The 18,330-nt window shown below is 46.2% G+C and overlaps 1 protein-coding gene across 1 annotated transcript in view; it reads right to left on the reverse strand.

Annotated features, from left to right (window-relative positions):
- The window catches only part of SNRNP200 (small nuclear ribonucleoprotein U5 subunit 200), a 30,173-nt gene extending 20,727 nt beyond the window's left edge, over positions 1-9,446 (reverse strand). The window contains exons 1-10 of the mRNA XM_059188445.1: positions 9,273-9,446; positions 8,600-8,763; positions 6,537-6,708; positions 5,435-5,627; positions 4,897-4,952; positions 2,817-2,915; positions 2,070-2,222; positions 1,863-1,962; positions 1,572-1,708; positions 3-86 (exon numbers count right to left, since the gene is read on the reverse strand). Of these exons, the coding sequence (XP_059044428.1) occupies positions 3-86; positions 1,572-1,708; positions 1,863-1,962; positions 2,070-2,222; positions 2,817-2,915; positions 4,897-4,952; positions 5,435-5,627; positions 6,537-6,708; positions 8,600-8,763; positions 9,273-9,317 (1,203 nt within the window). The 5' untranslated portion in view covers positions 9,318-9,446. The remainder of the gene's footprint in view (positions 1-2; positions 87-1,571; positions 1,709-1,862; positions 1,963-2,069; positions 2,223-2,816; positions 2,916-4,896; positions 4,953-5,434; positions 5,628-6,536; positions 6,709-8,599; positions 8,764-9,272) is intronic.
- Between the last annotated feature and the right edge of the window lie 8,884 nt (positions 9,447-18,330).

Here is an 18,330-nt window from a genome sequence, read left to right on the forward strand (position 1 = left end):
ACCTCTCCACCCTGGTCCAGATCCATGGTTTCCAAGTCCGTGTCCATCCGGGACTGACGCACTCGCTCTCTCCGGGACCTTTCCTCCTGCAATGGGAAAGGCAAAAGAACAACAATTCATCACCACTGCAGGTTCTGGTCCCTTTCAGTCCCTGCTTAGCTAAGCCTGATTCACAGGTGCTGACCAGTAAGTCCCAAGACAGAAAAGACAGTCCTCTACGTTCAGACACTTGCCACAGGGACAACCAGAATGATGAAAGCAAGTGAATAGCTTTAATGCAGATGGGCCTTCGTGGCTCAGTAGGTTAGGCATCTGATTTCAGCTCAGGTCATAATCTAAGGGTCCTGGGATCAAGCCCCATATCAAGATCCCTACTCAGTGGGGAGTCTGTTGTCTCTCTCAATCTGCCCTTCCCTCCACTCATGGGTGTGCACACTCTCCTCTCTCTCAAATGAAAAAATAAAATCTTAGTATATGTGCTGCCGAAGCGAGCACGAAAAAATAAAATCTTTAAAAAAAAAAAATTTTCCTGTAAAAAAAAATATATATAAAAGGACAGTGCATACTGCAAAGATTTCAAAAGTAGATGTTCAACAATTCAGCATCAAGGACTAACACTTGGGGCGCCTGGATGGCTCAGTGGGTTAAAGCCTCTGCCTTTGGCTCAGGTCATGATCCCAGGGTCCTGGGATCGAGCCCTGCATCGGACTCTCTGCTCGGGGGGCAGGGAGTCTGCTTCCCTTCCTCTCTCTGCCTGCCTCTCTGCCTACTTGTGATCTCTGTCTGTCAAATAAATAAATAAAATCTTTAAAAAAAAAAGGGGGGGGGGGAAGCGGGGGCTAACCCTAAGGGTAGAAGTGTGGGTTCTGTGTTCAGCCAACATACGGGTTCTATCCCTGCATTTTCAGTAGATACCATGATTTACTGTGTAAACCGTGAAGGGCCCCTGGTGCTGGTGAAGACAGCAGGCAGCCGGCTGACTCTTGACCACACCAATGTGAGTGTGTTAATTCTAATTTCTACCAGTGACAAACCTCAAAGAATTCAGAGAAATAGTTTACTTCAACCCGCCCCCAACTTTTTAAGATTTTATTTGAGAGAGAGGGTGCACATAGAACAAGAGAGAGAGAGAGAGAGAGCGAGCACGCAAGCAGGGTGGGGGAGAGGGCAGAGGGAAAAGCCGACTCCCCATTGAGTGGAGTTCCATCCCAGGACCCCGGGATCATGACCCGAGCCAAAGGCAGGCACTTAATGACTGAGCCACCCTGGCACCCCTCAACATCGCGTTGTAATAGGAATTCAGCTTTACGCTACAATTTTTCTGAGAGAGAGCATGCATGAGTGGGAGGGGCAGAAGGAGGGAAAGTCCCAAGCAGGCGCCACACTCAACTTAGAGCCCGACATGGGTCTCGATCTCAAGGAGGAGCATGACCTGAGAAGAAATTGAGTCAGACACTCAATCAACTGAGAAATCCAGGTACTCCTAAGCTACAATCTTCTAACTGATGTCTCTTTTCCAAAGCAAACACTCTAGCTCGGGAATCAGGCAGATAAACCAACCCAGGTCTTACCCGGATCAGATCCTCCTTTTCAGTCTCGTGGAGCTGGTAGAGGAACTTGGAGAGCTCTGGATCAGCTTCCATCTTTCCCATGATCCTTTCCTTTTCGGCTTCACTCTGTGCACTGGCCAGTAAGGTACAGTATAAAACTGCCAACAGCAAAGGAAGAAAGGGAAGGTGAACAGGAGGGGCTGCGGCAGAAAGCAAGCTAACAAAAACAGGCGCCGAAGCTATGGAAGTTAAGCGTCTCCTTCACACACACACATCACATATGTGCTCCAGAAAGGACCACTGTATACTCACTCATCATCCTGTGCTGTCGCAACACTTTAATAAAATCGAACGTGTTGAAACCAAGGAGCAGAACCAGCTGGTTCTCACACTCCCGATCATCACTGGCCGTCTGCAGAGAGAAGGTAATGCCACTAGTAACAGCGCAGCCATCTGCCTCATCCACTGTCCCATCTGCTGAAACACCTACATGAGCACAAAACAACATCTTGGCCGTACCTTCAAGATCTCCAACACTTCATCTGCCTTCTTCTGTGACACAATGGCATCATCATAGAAGCGACTGAGCTGCCGCTGTAGCCAAAATGCATCAATATCCCGAGGGTGCAAATCCTTCTTCTTGGAACTCATCAGTTCCCCTGAGGCTACAAGCTACGGAAGTAACCGGGTCGTTAGCTCACACCATGTCTCCGTCTGCCCAACTGCTCTCACATAATCCTGCAACAAAATTCCCCTTGCCACCCAGAGCCTACCAGCCGTTTGAGGACTTCCCAGAATTAAAATCAAAAACAAAAAACAAAACCCTGTTATATCGAGTTCAGAAGCATACCAAACTAACATTTCATCAACACATGCCTTTGGGAAGAATGAGTAACTGAAATCTTAATAAAATCAAGACACTGAAAAGTTTATTAAGGGGGCACCTGGGTGGCTCAGTCACTGCGCATCTGCCTTTAGCTCAAGTCGTGATCCCAGTATCCTGGGATCAAAGCCCCATATCAGGCTCCCTGCTTGGCAGGAAGCCTGCTTCTCCTTCCCCCACTCCCCGCTTGTGTTCCCCCTCTTGCTGTATCTCTGTCAAATATATAAATAAAATTTTAAAAAAAAAAAAAAAAGCTTAATATGGCTCCTATAAAAGGCTACCTTGGTAAGTTAGTATATAACAGGACCTAAGTATGAAAAACAAACCCTACACCCAGAAATCGCCTAGCCTTGCAGCAAAGGGCAAGGAAGAGCCGTACTTACGTTAGCCGAAAGGGTGCAACGCACCACAGCCTCGTCCCCTTCCATGTCATCATCAGACGCCTCTTCTCGAACTTCTCCGTACACATCTTCATCACCTTCCTACAAAAATAGCCCAACACCAATTCATGATTTGGAGGTGACCCTAACATCACCACAGACCCTCTACCTTGAGTTCCTTAAAATTAGCTCCATGGCTGGAACAATGGCTCTTGGGGGAAACCAATAGCTTCCCGGAGCCAGGGTCAGCCTTACTCCAGAGTACACGTAACTGAATGATAGCACTACCCTAAGTCCCCTTGGCACGGGTTCACGAGATGCTTCTACCCTCTCTTCTGCCTCTCCCCTTAGGCTGCCACAGTGGCAACCAACTGGATCACGGTCTCTCTCGTATACGCACATTCAATAAATGAAAAAAAAACAGAGCTATCAACTAACAGGAGAGAAGAACAATAAAGAAACTACGCTTGGGAAAACACACAGTGATCCAGAGATGTGGAGACCACTTAGCTCGCTCTCCACTGTCTTTACTCACACTCTCTCACACTGTAAGTATTCAGTACTTAGCATAGGATCGGGTTACAAAGAGGTACTTAATTAGAAAACATCTGATAAATGAATGAATGCTACAAGTGAAACACTCCCCTGTAGTTTGTTACCACTTTATTTTTAAGTTTTAAGTAACCTGAACCCAATGTGGGGCTCAAACTTAAAACCCTAATATCCAGAGTCGCAAGCTCTACTGACTGCACCAGCCAGGCATCCCTAGTCAACTGGATTTTATGATTTTAAATAGCAAACAAACCTGGAGCACATGCAACTCTTGATCTCAGGGTTATGAATTCGAGCCCCATGCTGGGTGCAGAGATTACATAAACAGAAACTAACAAAAAAAAATCCTATCATGGCACCTGGGTAGTGCACAACCAACTCTTGATTTCAGCTCCAGTCATGATCTTGAGGGTCCTGGGATCAAGCACTAGGTCAGGCTCTGCACTCAGCATGGAGTCTGCTTGACATTAACTCTCCCTCTCCCTCTGCCCTCCCACTCATGCTCTTGCTCTTTCTAAAAAAAAAATAAATAAATCTTTAAAAAATAATCCTATTAACTACACTGCAGGAAGCAGCTTAGCAGTCATCCACTTCAGGCATCTTATTTAGCAGATGGAGGAGGAACACGCAAAATGACCTGCCTGAGATACAGGGCCAAACTTCAGATCTCATGGCTCCCAGCTGACTCTCTCAGGGCTCTTTCCTCTGACTCTCTTGTGCTACCCCTGCTTCTGGTCTTACTCAGTATATGAGATTTTGAGGCCAGCACCTTACCTGAGCCAAACTTGCCCACTGAGAACCATAAAGCAACTCTGAAAATTTTTTCAAGGGTCCCACTTGTACCTATTTAGTTATATTCAAGAATTCTGATGAGCTGGTAAATTTTATCGGTGCTACAACTGTTACTTAGACAACCATGAGTAACAGGCCCATGCTCCTGGGCCAATGTGCATGGTTTAGCAACTGGCAGCAGGACACAATACTGAAAGTGGAAAATTCTCACAGTAAGATTGAAATGGAATAAAACATAGTGGTGTACACCCTTGATGAAGGTATACAATGTACTTTTTGTCTTTTTGCTGATCCACTTGGTTGGTTTTAAAGTATTGTTATGTTTACATTTATAAGCATAAATTTGCTTTATAAATCCCTAAAGATAACCATAGCAAATTTTTAGCAGAATAAAATTTATGGGGTGCCTGGGCGGCTCAGTTGTTAAGCGTCTGCCTTCTGCTCAGATCACGATCCCAAGGTCCTGGGATCAAGCCCCGAAACAGGCTCCCTGATCAGCAGGAAACCTGCTTCTCCTTCTCCCAGTCCCCCTGTTTGTGTTCCCTTTCTCGCTATGTCTCTGTCAAATAAATAAATAAAACCTTAAAAAAAAAAAAAGTAGTATTTATGCCCAAAGCTGACACCCATACAAGACCATAAAAATTTATCTGGCTTAAGCTAGGGAGCTTCTTTACGGCAGAAGTAGTCCCCTCACCTTAACAACATAACCGACAATGGGTCGGTTTGCTTTATCACTCACCTCCTCATCAGACTCAAACTGAACATTCACACCGTATGTCTCATCAATGTTGTCATCTGCAACAATAAGGGATTAGAAAAAAACAATAATAAATTAGTGAAATGAGGCACTAGGGAGCTAATTCCTCCCCAACTACCTGACCTACCCAGCCTCACTACATATCTATGGTCTCAGGACCCAGAGATGAAGACACTTAACATAAGAGAGTCATTCATACTGCCACCACTAAGGCCTTCTCTAACCCACCAACCCTGGACACAGCCTCACACAGCTTGAACCACCTGAGCACACCCCACCCCCACCTTCACATAGGCTCTGCCTACGTTTTCCCCTAGGTTCTATACAAAAGGTCTTAAGACTAAGAAATAGCTGTTACAATCTACGGACTTGGATTCATAGATCACAAGTTCTCAAACACCCAACAAGTTATGGGAACTCAAGGACACATTCAGAGGTTTTAATGATTGAGGCTTGAAAATCAAGTTTAGAGATCAAAAGCAACCACTTAATATGATAAGGACATAAAGAGCTCAGTTACCCATATTCTGGATTTCCTTGTCTCCACCATAGTCTGTGATCTTTTTGCCCAAGTTCACTAGCACATGGTATCTGGTATCATCTGTCTGACCCAACAGCAGGTCTATCTCCTTTCTTCTTTCCTTGTCCCGAAGCTTTTCATTCTTTAGAACAGCTAGAACTTCATCAGCTGCCCCACAAAGGATATCACGTGGCTGGTGGCAAAAAAAAAAATAATTTAGAACAAGACACAGAACATCCCTGGCCAGCTTTATGTAACAACGGGCTATGAAGACCCACACCTCTTTAAAACCTGAATACATGTTCTGACCATTTTCATTACTATTAATTAAAAAACGCAACAACTGGGGTGCCTGGGTGGCTCAGTAGGTTAAAGCCTCTGCCTTTGGCTCAGGTCATGATCCCAGGGTCCTGGGATCGAGCCCCGCATTGGTCTCTCTGCTCAGCAGGGAGCCTGCTTCCTCTTCTCTCTCTGCCTGCCTCTCTGCCTACTTGTGATCTCCGTCTATCAAATAAATAAATAAAATCTTTAAAACAAAAACAAAAAAACAACGCAATAACTGTAGGAAAACCCATCTGTTTTTAAAAAGATTAGGTAGGTGGATTTTAAAAGATTAGGACCCAGCTTCCATAACAGTCTGGCGCCTTTCTCCAGGGGACAGAGATACTGCTCAGTGTTCCTCCAGGCCATCAAACTTTTGGTAATTCTTCATCCTCACCAGAGCCTCTGAGACTTATAAAGACCCTTAATCTAATCCCACATGTATAAGGGTCAAGAGCAGGGATTCCGGATAGAGAACACCCAGGCTCATACGGTGGCCCTGCCAAATACTACCTCTGTGATGTGGGAAAATTACCCAACTATTCCTTGCCTCTTATCTCTCATTGATAAAAATGGAAAATGAGTATTAATTGCACCTAGTCACAGAGCTAACGTGAGGACTGAAAGCAAGCACGAAAGGTGAATGCTCACTAAATATCAGCGACTTCTACAAACTGCTATGGCCCACACAGAAAAATCCACAGACAAGGTTCTTCTGGTACCTCCCCACTGTGACTCTCTCCCTCTCAAAAAACACAGCTTCACCCTCTGGCTTCCTCACCTGGTCTCCAAGGGCAGCCTGGATGAAGCTAAGCAGCACCTCATAGGTCTCCCGGGTCTCTTTAGTCTTGGGCTTATAGATGATGCCCACCATCTCATCGATGCCCTCAGACAGCAGGGTATAACCCTTCATCTTGTTAATGTCATGTCGGTCCTCATCACGCTTTCTTCGCCTAATGAACACATGATGTTTAACAAGCACAACCTACATCCCAAAAGCAAAACTAAATCAAGCCTACCCTCTTCTCCTCAGCTTCATGGCACACAAGTAATATTTAAAAACATAAATCTGGGGTACCCGGGTGGCTCAGTGGGTTAAGCCTCTGCCTTTGGCTCAGGTCATGATCTCAGGGTCCTGGGACCGAGCCCCGTATGGAGCTCTCTGCTCAGAAGGGTGCCTGCTTTCCCCCTCTCTCTGCCTGCCTCTCGGCCTACTTGTGATATCTATAAGATAAATAAATAAGATCTTTTTTTTAAAAGATCTTATTTATTTATTTGACAGAGCGATCACAAGTAGGCCGAGAGGCAGGCAGAGAGGAAGAAGCAGGCTCCCCACCGAGCAGAGAGCCCGAGCAGAGAGCAGAGGCTTTAACCCACTTTAACCCACTGAGCCACCCAGGTGCCCCAAATAAATAAAATCTTAAAAACAAAACAAAACAAAACAAAAAAACCATGAATCTGTACTTCAGCAAATGATTCCCATTCAGCCATCTTTTTTTTTTTTCTTTTTTAAAGATTTTATTTATTTGAGAGAGTGAGAGAAAGAGCACGAGGAGGGGAGGGGAAGAGGGAGACAGAGACTCCCCACTGAGCAGGGAGCCCAATATGGGACTTGATCCCAGGACCCCAGGATCGTGACCCAAGCCAAAGGCAGATGTTCAACCGAGCCACCGAGGTGTCCCTCCACTAGGCCATCTTTATGGGAACACAGTAGTAGCAGGAAGGGAATCCTTTGTTATTCTCTTTAGATGCAATAAACGTTGCAATGAGACAGCCTCCTCATTCATTTGAAAAAGGACCCCTTGTTACTTGGCATGACAACACTATTTAATCGAATTTTGACTTGCCACCTTTCACATACATTTTCTTTTTCCAGCCAGAGAAAGAGGCTACTGCCATTGATTCCCAACAAATTGTAACAAACCTGGAAAGGAAGCCATAATCTGCAAAGTGGAGAACCAGTGACGTATTAACTCATTCCAAATATATCTAATCAAGGGGGCCTGGCTGGCTCAGTCGAAAGAGCAAACAACTCGATCCGGGAGTTGTGGGTTCAAGCCCCATGCTGCAGAAATTACTTAAAAATAAAATCTTAAAACAAACAAACCCAAATATAACTAATTAAAACTGGGCCTACCAATATTTTGAGACTTCATCATGGGAGGAAAGAGACAAAGATATCAGGGATTTCAAAATATAAGGATCAAGTAAAGTTCAATGACCATTTCAGTTTTGAAATATAGCCCCCAAAAAGAAAAAAAAAAAACACAAAACACAACAAAAACAAAAAAAACAAACAACCTGTCTTTCATATTATGGATACTTCAGTATTAGTCCACACCAATGAAAGGAGAAGTGGGCAACATCAGAGGAAAGAAGCAGGGGTGGGAAGTTTATAATGGAAGAAAAAGAGTTAATGAGACAGGGAATAGCAAGGGTCTTGAAAATACCATGGAAAAAATTAAGATCTCCCTATGGATCAGAAACATTTATATTAGAAAAAGATCTAAAAGTTGTTTTCTCAGGGCGCCTGGGTGGCTCAGTTGGTTAAACGTCCGACTTTTGATTTTGGCTCAGGTCATGATCTCAGAGTGGTGGATCATGCCCTGAGTTGGCTATTGCTCAGCAGGGAACATGTCTGTCCCTCTCCCTCTGCTCCTACCCTTGCTCTGTCTCCTAAATATATAAATAAATAAATAAATAAATAAATAAAATCATTATAAGAGTTGTTTTCTCACTTCAGTACTCATCTTGCACTAAACATTTTGGCAAAAACACTGCTCAAATGCTCAAGAAGAGGTGGATTTTGTATCCCCCCAAAATCATTTTCTCCTTGATACTCACTTGGCTCTTCTTTCCTCCTGCATCTGTGGTTTGGTCCGTTGAGCCTTATCTCCCATCCGGGTGCCCTCCAACTTCCCAACCAGGGACAGCACCTCTCCCGTGGGTTCATCCCGCCGGGTCCGATCAATGAGAGAGCGGTCAGCTTGGAGGACAAGATTCGAGTTCTGAAAAGATCACAATGTTATCCAAGTACTGACAGGAGTAGGGCCACTTCCTGTATCACAGGAATACGACTTGATAATATCAAAATTAGTAAGAACTGCAGCAACTAAATGCTGATAAGCACATTCGGAATAAGAGATTTTCCTTAAGATGGGAGAGCGCCACACAACTGCGCACGAGAAAAGAGCGATCAAATCAACTGAACGATCCTGGCTCCTAACACTGCCCGCGATAACCCACACCAAGTGTTGGCACGCTGGGGGTGACGCAAAAGGGGGCGGGTATGGAGCCGAGGGGACAGGGAACAAACACTCCTAGCAGAGCTCTTAGCCTATCCCTCCCGCCCTAGTCCCTACAGGGGTTATTCATGTCGGCATGTACCCCCACCTTCTCCCGGATCTGATTTCGACTCCGTTTTCGTGGTTCACCTGCAGGCCTTCAGACTAGAACCTCCGCCTCCCGCTCCCCAGTGGGTTTCCTAGCTTGGGTCGTTCCCCGAGCCCAAACGCACCGCCTTGTACTCGTACTGCAGGCTACGGGCGGTCACATCCGCCATGGCGGCGGCTGTTCGGGGATCTCAGAGACCGCTCCCTTCACCGCAAGCTACCAAAACCGTTGCAGCCCGCTCCAGCTCCCGCTCCGCCGCAACAACGCAGGATGGACGCACAGGAGAGGGAAAGAGACGAGCCCCTTCCGCTTCCGGGTCGCGCGCCAGAAGCGTGAGTGGGGCGTGTCTCCGGTGAACGTTCGGAGCTGACCCGCGGCCTTCTGGGTGGGGTGGGCGGGGCCGAGGCGCCCAGATCCGCGAATCCGGTCACCCCCGCCTCGGGTTGTGGCCCCTTCTTGCGACTTCAGGCCCACCGCGGATAGGCTGTCTTCGCGATACTACTTCCCGGAGCCCTCACATCATAGCGAAACGTCCTCCTGCTTCGCTCCCTCTCCTCGCCCAAGAGCTTTTCTACCTGCTTCTTCCTCACTGGCCACCGTCCCGTGTGAGCTGTGCTGGCGAGGGGTGGCAGCCCGCTCCTTTTCCAGCTGAGGAACCCGAAGCACCCACCCAGCGAGAGATTTAAGAGTGTGTGTGTGGGAATTACTGGTATCCTCCTTTGGGTTTCAATTCTGTATTTAACAGTTGAAAGAAAACTCTCACCCGTTCCACCTGAAACCCATACGTGTCAACAAGACCCTCGTTCTGGGCCGGCCTGGGCCCCTATTCGCACCCAAATGTTTGTCTCATTCCTTCACAGAACCCAAGGCAGCTAGCTGCCCTCTTGGCAGGACCAGCTCCCTGAAGGCAGTGACTTAATTTCCTCCTCAGCATCAGAGTCCCCGGGGCCACGAGGCACCGCTGCCTTCCCACCCTGAGTTAACCAACCTGTTCTCGCTTGTGGAATGGCAGCTACGAGCTGAACGTTACCTCACTTAGAGCCTGTTGAAAAAGGAATGAAAGGGGAAATAATAGTAAGCCAAAGGAATGCACATCCTCTATAGCAGTTTCTGGGCCAATTTTGACCTGCAGGGGTATTTTTGGCTGTTGACTTCTTACTTAAAAATTGGGATAGTTCATGAAAAATCTGGACTTTTAGCATTTATGGAGAAATGAGAAAGCTGGCCACATGAGACCCACGCTCCTTGGCCTCCTTGTCCAGTGCTAATCAGCAATTTGCTGTCTTCGAGGATACACATGCTCCTCCCACTGCTCCTGTTTTCTCATACCTGGCTCCTGGAGACATGTAGTTTGCAGCCCCGACCCTATTTTTGTCTACCTGGGGCTTCCAAGGGACAGTCAAGTCCTTGTGGCAGCTCTGCTCCTCAGTGGCTTTGTGACTGTGAGGTCACCTGGTCTCTTGGGGTAAGCATCATTTTGTCATTCTTAAAATTGAGGCAGTATAACTTTCCCCCTGCATGTGTTGTGATTCAATGAGGTATTGTGTTTAAAAGCCCCAATGAATTAATTGCCTGACTCAAGGTGGGGGCTCACTAAAGGTTATTTAAATCTGAATCCTCAAGACTGACTTTTATTTTGTGACCATCCTGTGGCTCACTCACCTGACACAAACATATCTGAAAAATATTTCAGGGATTCTGCTCTGTGTTTCTATAGGAGTGGTATTCATGTTCACAGACAAGCCTGGGCTGTGGGCCTATCTGTGAAACAGAGGAGGAGTGGGGAGTGACTGACTACTCATGGGAACAAGTTTTCTTGCTGGGGTCTTGGTAATGTTTTAGATTATGGGGATAGGTGCACAACTCAATGCATATTAAAAATCATTGAATTATACACCTTTTTTAAAAAAAGATTTTATTTATTTGAGAGAGTACAAGCAAGAGACCAAGAGCAGGGGGAGAAGTAGAGGCAGACCCCGCTGAGCAGAGAGCCTGATACGGGGCATGATCTCAGGACTCTGAGATCATGACCTGAGCCAAAGGCAGTCGCTTAACTGACTTAGCCAACCAGGCGCCCCTGAATCATACATTTTAAGTGAAAGAATTGTGTGGTACATAAATTATATCTCGGTGAAGGTGTTTTGTTTTGTTTTGTTTTTTTAATTTTAACAGGATTATCCCCAGGAAGCTGAAGGACCCAGGCACCCTGACAAGCACGGGCCCTTGGTGGGGGGTGTTCCTTACCAAGTTGGGTTCAACTTTAATTTTCCTCCAGTTTATGTGTGCCCCATTGTGCTGCCTCTGCCCAGAGATTCAGAATTCAATATTCCCTAGTGCCATGCCTGGACACAGGGTTACTCAGGCTCCTGGACCCTACATTCCTGTACCTTAAGACCTGTCATTTCATTTAGTAACCTCTCAAATATGTGCACTAAACTTTGTGAGCACTGTTAGGGACTCAGAGAAAAACAAAATGCAGCTAGAACCTTTGAGAAGTTATAGTCTTGGAGAAATGAAATGTAACAGTAACTGCAATTAAAAAGCTGAGTGGGGGTGTCTGGGTGGCTCAGTCAGTTAATCATCCACCTCTTGGTTTTGGCTCAGGTCAGGATCTCAGGGTTTTGAGATCGATCCCTATGTCAAGCTCCACGCTCAGCAGGGAGTCTACTCAAGATTCTTTCTCTCCCTCTCCCTCTGCACCCCCTCATATCTCTCTCTCTCAAATAAATAAACCCTTTACAAAAAGTTTTAATTAAGGAAAAAAAAAAAAACTGGGGCCCCTGGGTGGCTCAGTCAGTTAAGTCTCTGCCTTCCTTTCAAGTCATGATCCCAAGGTCCTGAGATCAAGCCTGGCATAGGAGCTCTCTGCTCAACAGAAAACCTGCTCCTCCCTCTCTCGCTGCCTGCCGCCCTGCCTGCTTGTGCGTTCTCTCGCTCACTCTGTCAAATAAATAAATAAAATCTTTAAAAAATAAATTAAAAAAGTGAAAGTTACCAAAAAAGAAAAATCCCATGTGATCCATACCTCCTCACCTCTTCCCCTTAACTACAGCCCCCCAGCACCACCTCTGTCAGAAAGTCTCTCCGTCCATTGCAGGGTATTCAGGAAACTAGCTCCTCATAAAAACAGCGCCCCCCCCCCCCCCCGCCCCGCCGCCCTCGCCAAAAAACAACAGTGCAGCAATAGCCACAAGGGGGCGTTGTGGGAGGTCAGAGAAGCCACTTGATTCAGGAGCATGAGCAAGAGTTTACAGTCGTAAAGGATGGCTAGGATTTCAATAGAAGCAAGGAGATTTCAAGGCAACACAGAAGAAGCAAAGGATGAAGGTGGGAAGACAAAGACATGTCCTAGGAACTGTTAGGAACTCAATTCAGTTGAGTGAAGGGCAAATGTAAGGAATGGAACAATGTAATATAATTTGGATAGATAAAATTTAAAATCTCTTGAAAACATAATGCCATTGTAGAGAGTTTTTACTTTAGGAGACCATAGGAACCCATACAGATTTCTGGGCAGGCAGGGAGGGGGTTGTTTGTTCTTTGCAGCTTTATTGCAGGTATTAGATTAGAGGGAATACATCTAGGTTAAGCAAAAACTTACAATTTATCACATGGCAAGGATTTGCCTAGTACCACTTTAGCATACATGGTCTTATTTAATCCCCATAAAGCCCTAGTAGATATAATTCCCCCATTTTATCAATGAAGAAAGCAAGTTCCAGAGAAGATAACTGACTTGCCTGGCCTCACCTACCTCAAAGCCAGGCTGTCTCATCCCAGATCCCCTGTACAGAGGCTTCCTCCCAGAGGTGGGCATGAGGAAGGTGATTCCCATATTGCTAGGTAAGGTGTAGTTGAGAGACTGGGGTGGATGGGGGGATCAGAAACAGGAAGTACAGCTGGAGGGCTACTGAAGGAGGCACAGCAAGAGATGTGTACCTGATGGGCGTACCACAGGCAGGGGTAATGGAACATTAGACAGGGAAGCAAAATTCAAAGGGATTTGGCGTGTCTCTGGTGTGTCCAGGAAGCCCTTAGTTTGCTGGAACCATGGAGATTGGATAAGAGGAGTACTGGGTCACCAAAAAGCCCCTGGAAACTTGTGTGCTAGGTGGTGAAATGCCTCCTGATCTAGGATTGAACACTAACATTCTGGGGTTTGAGTGAGGCTGACTTGAATGACCCCAGTAAACACCATGTCCTTTGTGGAGAAGGGATTCAGTAGATGGACGTTCCGTCTCCATTTGCCTAGAATATCAGTTCACCCAGTCATGCACACTTTTGAACTCCATTCCTTTACTTCTTCATTTAGCAAAATTTCATTGTTTCCTCTGTGCCAGTCATCACACCAGGTTCCAGGCCTGCACCAGCAAACAAGACCTATTCTAGGCAGGTGACTATTTAAGATTGAACCATGTAGTGACAAAATTGATTTCCTAATTAATTCATCTGTTGTACATCTCTAAACAGGCTTTGCTTCCTTCCAGGTCTTCGCCATAGGAAGCAATGTCCTTGTTTTAACCAAGAGGCAGTTTGATGTAGTGATTAAAAGCATGATCCCTTGTGTTAGACTGCTCGGGTTCAAATCCCAGCTTCACCCTTTCCCAACTGTGCAATCTTAGGTCTGTTCTTGCTGCCTCAGGTGCACCCCCTGTTGAATGGAGATAGTTTTACCTACTCCTTAGGGGTGCCGGGCACCTAGAACTCCGCCAGGAAATAGTAAGGGTAAAGGACTGTCCGACAGAGCTGCATTTCTCAAAAGCATTTATGAAGTACTTTGTATCTGGAGGCAGTCTATAATTGAACATGGGAAAGCTGTCTCATTCTGTCATACCCTTGTTTATTATAAATGGTCTTACCCCATGGCCCTTCCACCCAAGACTTGGCTCTGAATGGCTGTTGGCTCTTCTCCAAACTCCTGCCATCACGTGGGAGATGACAGTTGGCCAGGACAAGGAATACCCAGTAGCGTGGCTATAGGTTGGGTGGCCTTGCCAGAATGTTGTGGGTTGGGGCCACGTTGTTAGGCTAAGCATGTCACCTCACCAGGTGATTGATTCACAGGGCCTCCTGAGAACTCATTTTGGAGGGCAGGTTGCCATATGCTTGTTGAGAAATGGAATAATGTCCTAACCATATATGAGGTGGACTCCTTGTAAAGCCAGCCACATATCAAGGTGCGGCTCATACTGGTTCTGTGAGGGATCCATTCCCAATGAGGCCCCTGGTGGCTTGCAGCTTCAAGGACTGGCTTCTGCCACACATGGAGGACAGACAGTTGAAACAAGCTGAGTTTCCTACTTGCCCTGGGAAGCTCCTGTTAGGCTTTCCCTCTTCCTACTATCCCATTCTCTCCAGTTTCCATTGCAGAGTAGAGCTTTTAAAAACAAAAACAGGGGGGGCGCCTGGGTGGCTCAGTGGGTTAAGCCGCTGCCTTCGGCTCAGGTCATGATCTCAGGGTCCTGGGATCAAGTCCCGCATCAGGCTCTCTGCTCAGCAGGGAGCCTGCTTCCTCCTCTCTCTCTCTGCCTGCCTCTCTGCCTACTTGTGATCTCTCTCTCTGTCAAATAAATAAATAAAATCTTAAAAAAAAAAAAAAAACAGGGGTAGCTGACTGGCTTCGTCAGAAGAACATGCAACTCTTGATCTCAGGGTTGTTCGAGCCCCACTTTGGGTGTAGAGACCATATAAATAAGCAAACTTTAAAATAAATACATAAACAAAGGAAAAAAAGGGAAAGAGCAAATAGGCCATATCTGCACTGCATCTTACCACACCCCTGCCCGTCTTCCTCTCTGGGCCCTGATTTTCTTTTTGACAGCTGCAAGTCTCTGCCCAGTAAACTCCCCATACCCCAGACTGCCAGATGGGATGAAATCCAAGTCCCAAGCCCCAGTGATGTTTCCCTGAGGCACTGTAGCCTTACCTGTGTATCCAACCAACTTTTTAAAAAGCCAATGATGGGAATGCAAGGTGGTGCAGCCACTCTGGAAAACAGTATGGCATTCCCTCAAAAAGTTGAAAATAGGGCGTCTGGGTGGCTCGGTTGGTTGGATGACTGCCTTCGGCTCAGGTCATGATCCTGGAATCCTAGGATCGAGTCCCACATCAGGCTCCCAGCTCCATGGGAAGTCTGCTTCTCCCTCTGACCTTCTCCTCGCTCATGTTCTCTCTCACTGTCTCTCTCAAATAAATAAATAAAATCTTAAAAAAAAAAAAGTTGAAAATAGAACTACCCTATGACCCAGCAATTGCGCTATTGGGTATTTAGCCTAAAGAGACAAATGTAGTGATCCAAAGGGGCACATGCACCTGAACGTTTATAGCAGCAAGGTCTGTAATAACCAAACTATGGAGAGCCTAGATGTCCATCAACAGATGAATGGATAAAGAAGATGTGAGGGTGCCTGGGCATGATCTCAAGGTCCTGGGATCAAGGCCTGCATTGGGCTCTCTGCTCAGCAGGGAGCCTGCTTCCCTCTCTCTCTCTCTGCCTGCATCTCTGTCTACTTGTGATCTCTCTCTGTCAAATAAATAAATAAAATCTTAAAAAAAAAGATGTGAGATATGTGTGTGTATATATACATACATATATACACATACACATACATATATATACATATGTATAGATACACACAACACACACACATACATATGATGGAATATTGTGCAGTCATAAAAAAAGAAATCTTGCCATTTGCAATGATGCGGATGGAACCATAGGGTATTAATGCTAAGCAAAATAAGTCAGTCAGAGAAAGACAATTACCATATGATCTTAGTGATGTGAGGAATCTGAGAAACAAGACAGAGGATCATAATGGAAGGAAGGGAAAAACGAAACAAGACGAAACCAGAGAGGACAACCATAAGAGACTCTTAATCTCAGGAAACAAACTGAGGGTTGCTGGAGGGGAGGGAGGTGAGAAGGATGGGGTAGCTGGGTGATGGACACCGGGGAGGGTATGTGCTATCGTGAGTACTGTGAATTGTGTAAGACTGGTGAAACACAGACGTGTACCCCTGAACAGTGGGTGAATTATGTAAGACTGGTGAATCACAGACCTGTACCCCTGTATGTTCCTCAGTCCACACCTTTGCTCCTTTGTCAGTCAGGAATGCCTGTGGCCAGTCTTGACCCTTCCAAGGCAGATGGGCCACTGTCTGTCCCTCAAGGTCTCCCCAGCCTCACCTTCAGAGTCAGTTGAACATTTACCAGCATCTCACTGACAATAGGTGAGCAAATATAAATAAATCTAAGTCAAACAGTGAGGAAGGATTCTAGAATCCTTATAGTTGAGACCTAGCCTGTGCCGGCTATGGAGTAATCATCCCTCAGCTCCAAACCCACCTTCTATTCTGGGCCACCCTGCAAACCACATTTCTGTTCTGCCAGCTACTCCCATTTAGTTTATGTCAAGGGGAGGCTCCCGCAAGAGACTGCAGGGCTGGAGAAGAAAAGGGACGTGCTTCCTCTTGTCCGCTTCCTGAGCCTGTGAGCGCCCCCCAGTGGCGCTTCTTCATATTGGTATGGGCAGTCCCAACAGCCCGGTTCACAGGTCTTCCAAAGAGCATGCGCGGAACCCCCTACGCGGCATCCTTCATGGGGCGCCAGCACCCGCTGGGTAGCACCCTCTGGGGCGGGAGGGGGGCAGTTTCTGCTCTGCGGTGTCCTCTCGAAATCTTTTTGTTTTCCTCTTTGTTCCTTTTGTTTTCCTGCTCTGGCGCTGGTTGCTTCTGGCAGTTGCTACTTGACACCTTAGATTCCCAGCACACCTAGTCAACAGTTCTTTGTAATAAGTTCTTTATTCATGTCACATGTTTCTGTCTCCTGACTAAACTGTCACTCTTAAAACGCCCACCCTTATTTTACAGAAACTCTCTTTATCTTGTAGGAGGTGACAGAGACAGAGAGGGACACTTTTAAGGCAATATCCTGAATTCAGTGCTCTTGTTTATCCGAATAGGAGATGGTTTTCCCAAATGGGTCTTCCGTTTTGACAAGGTAGTTGTTCTCCAGTGTTCTTGCCAAGGTGAGCATTTCAGCCCTGGTGGCTTCATTTCTTTTTCCACACTGGCGATATTTCTTCCTGGTACAGGGGCACGTTTTCACCCTCCGGCCTTCAGGTGCCCACTCTCCTCCAGTTTTTTGTGTCCTGATGGTTCCTTCAGCAGGAAAAGGGAGGGCAGCTCTGATTCCTTAGCATTTTCTTTTAGGGAATAGCCTCTCTGTACTCTGGTTCTGCAGTCTTTTTAATTCCTCAGGAACTGTCTCCAGATTTCACTTTGGAAAACCCAGGTATAAATGAATTCCACTCATTCTTTTCCAGTTAAAACAATCTCTATGGTTGGGGAAAATTTTGTTATGAAAAGTACTCTGCCCTTGGATTCAAAAGATCTGGAACAGTTTGCTCCCAGAGCTTCCTGACAAGCAGGGATATTTGGGAAACTGTTCTACTTCCTTCCTGGGGGGAAATTAAAAATAATAATAATAATAATAAGTCTTGCTTAGCAGAGCTCCAAAAGGAATTTTTCCCGTCAGCCATCCCTAAAGGACAAAGGAAGTTTATCTACATTGGAAATTCAACCACCTCCACCACCCACTGCTGCTCTACACAGTCGGAATTATCATTGCAGAGATGGGGCAGGGACAATATAAACATGAAGAAACACTTCATCCAGAATGAACAACGTTGAAGTATCAACTCACTGAGGCACGACACAGCCTGTGCCAGAGATACAGATGCAATACTGTCCCATTTAACCCAACAAAGGTTTTTCTTTTCTTCCCTGATTTGAGGATATGCTCATGTGGAAATCTTATGAAGGTATCCAAATGAAACCACCACCTTCTCTTTCATAAATCATTTTTATCCAGAAGAATAAAATGTGATGAACTCAGGACCACTGGAAGAATCCAAGGCAAACGGTTTAGTGAGAGTGGAGCCCAGAGAACAGCACTCTTCTTCTCTAGTCAGACACGAACGGTGCATCTGGTCCACCTGACATGCGCGGGGGCAAACACTTTCTGCTTTGCTTCACTGAACAGAATCATCCCTGGGAAATGGGACAAAAGAGAAGTGTGCTGCGCTGAGAGGGCACTCCCAGGAGTAAGAGCAGAGCAGAAGCAGCACTCAGCTGGCATGGGGAAGGGTGTGGGAGGTTTCACCCCCTTCACTCCC

The sequence above is a fragment of the Mustela lutreola genome, chromosome 9 (genome assembly GCF_030435805.1).
Source record: "Mustela lutreola isolate mMusLut2 chromosome 9, mMusLut2.pri, whole genome shotgun sequence".
NCBI lineage: Eukaryota > Metazoa > Chordata > Mammalia > Carnivora > Mustelidae > Mustela > Mustela lutreola.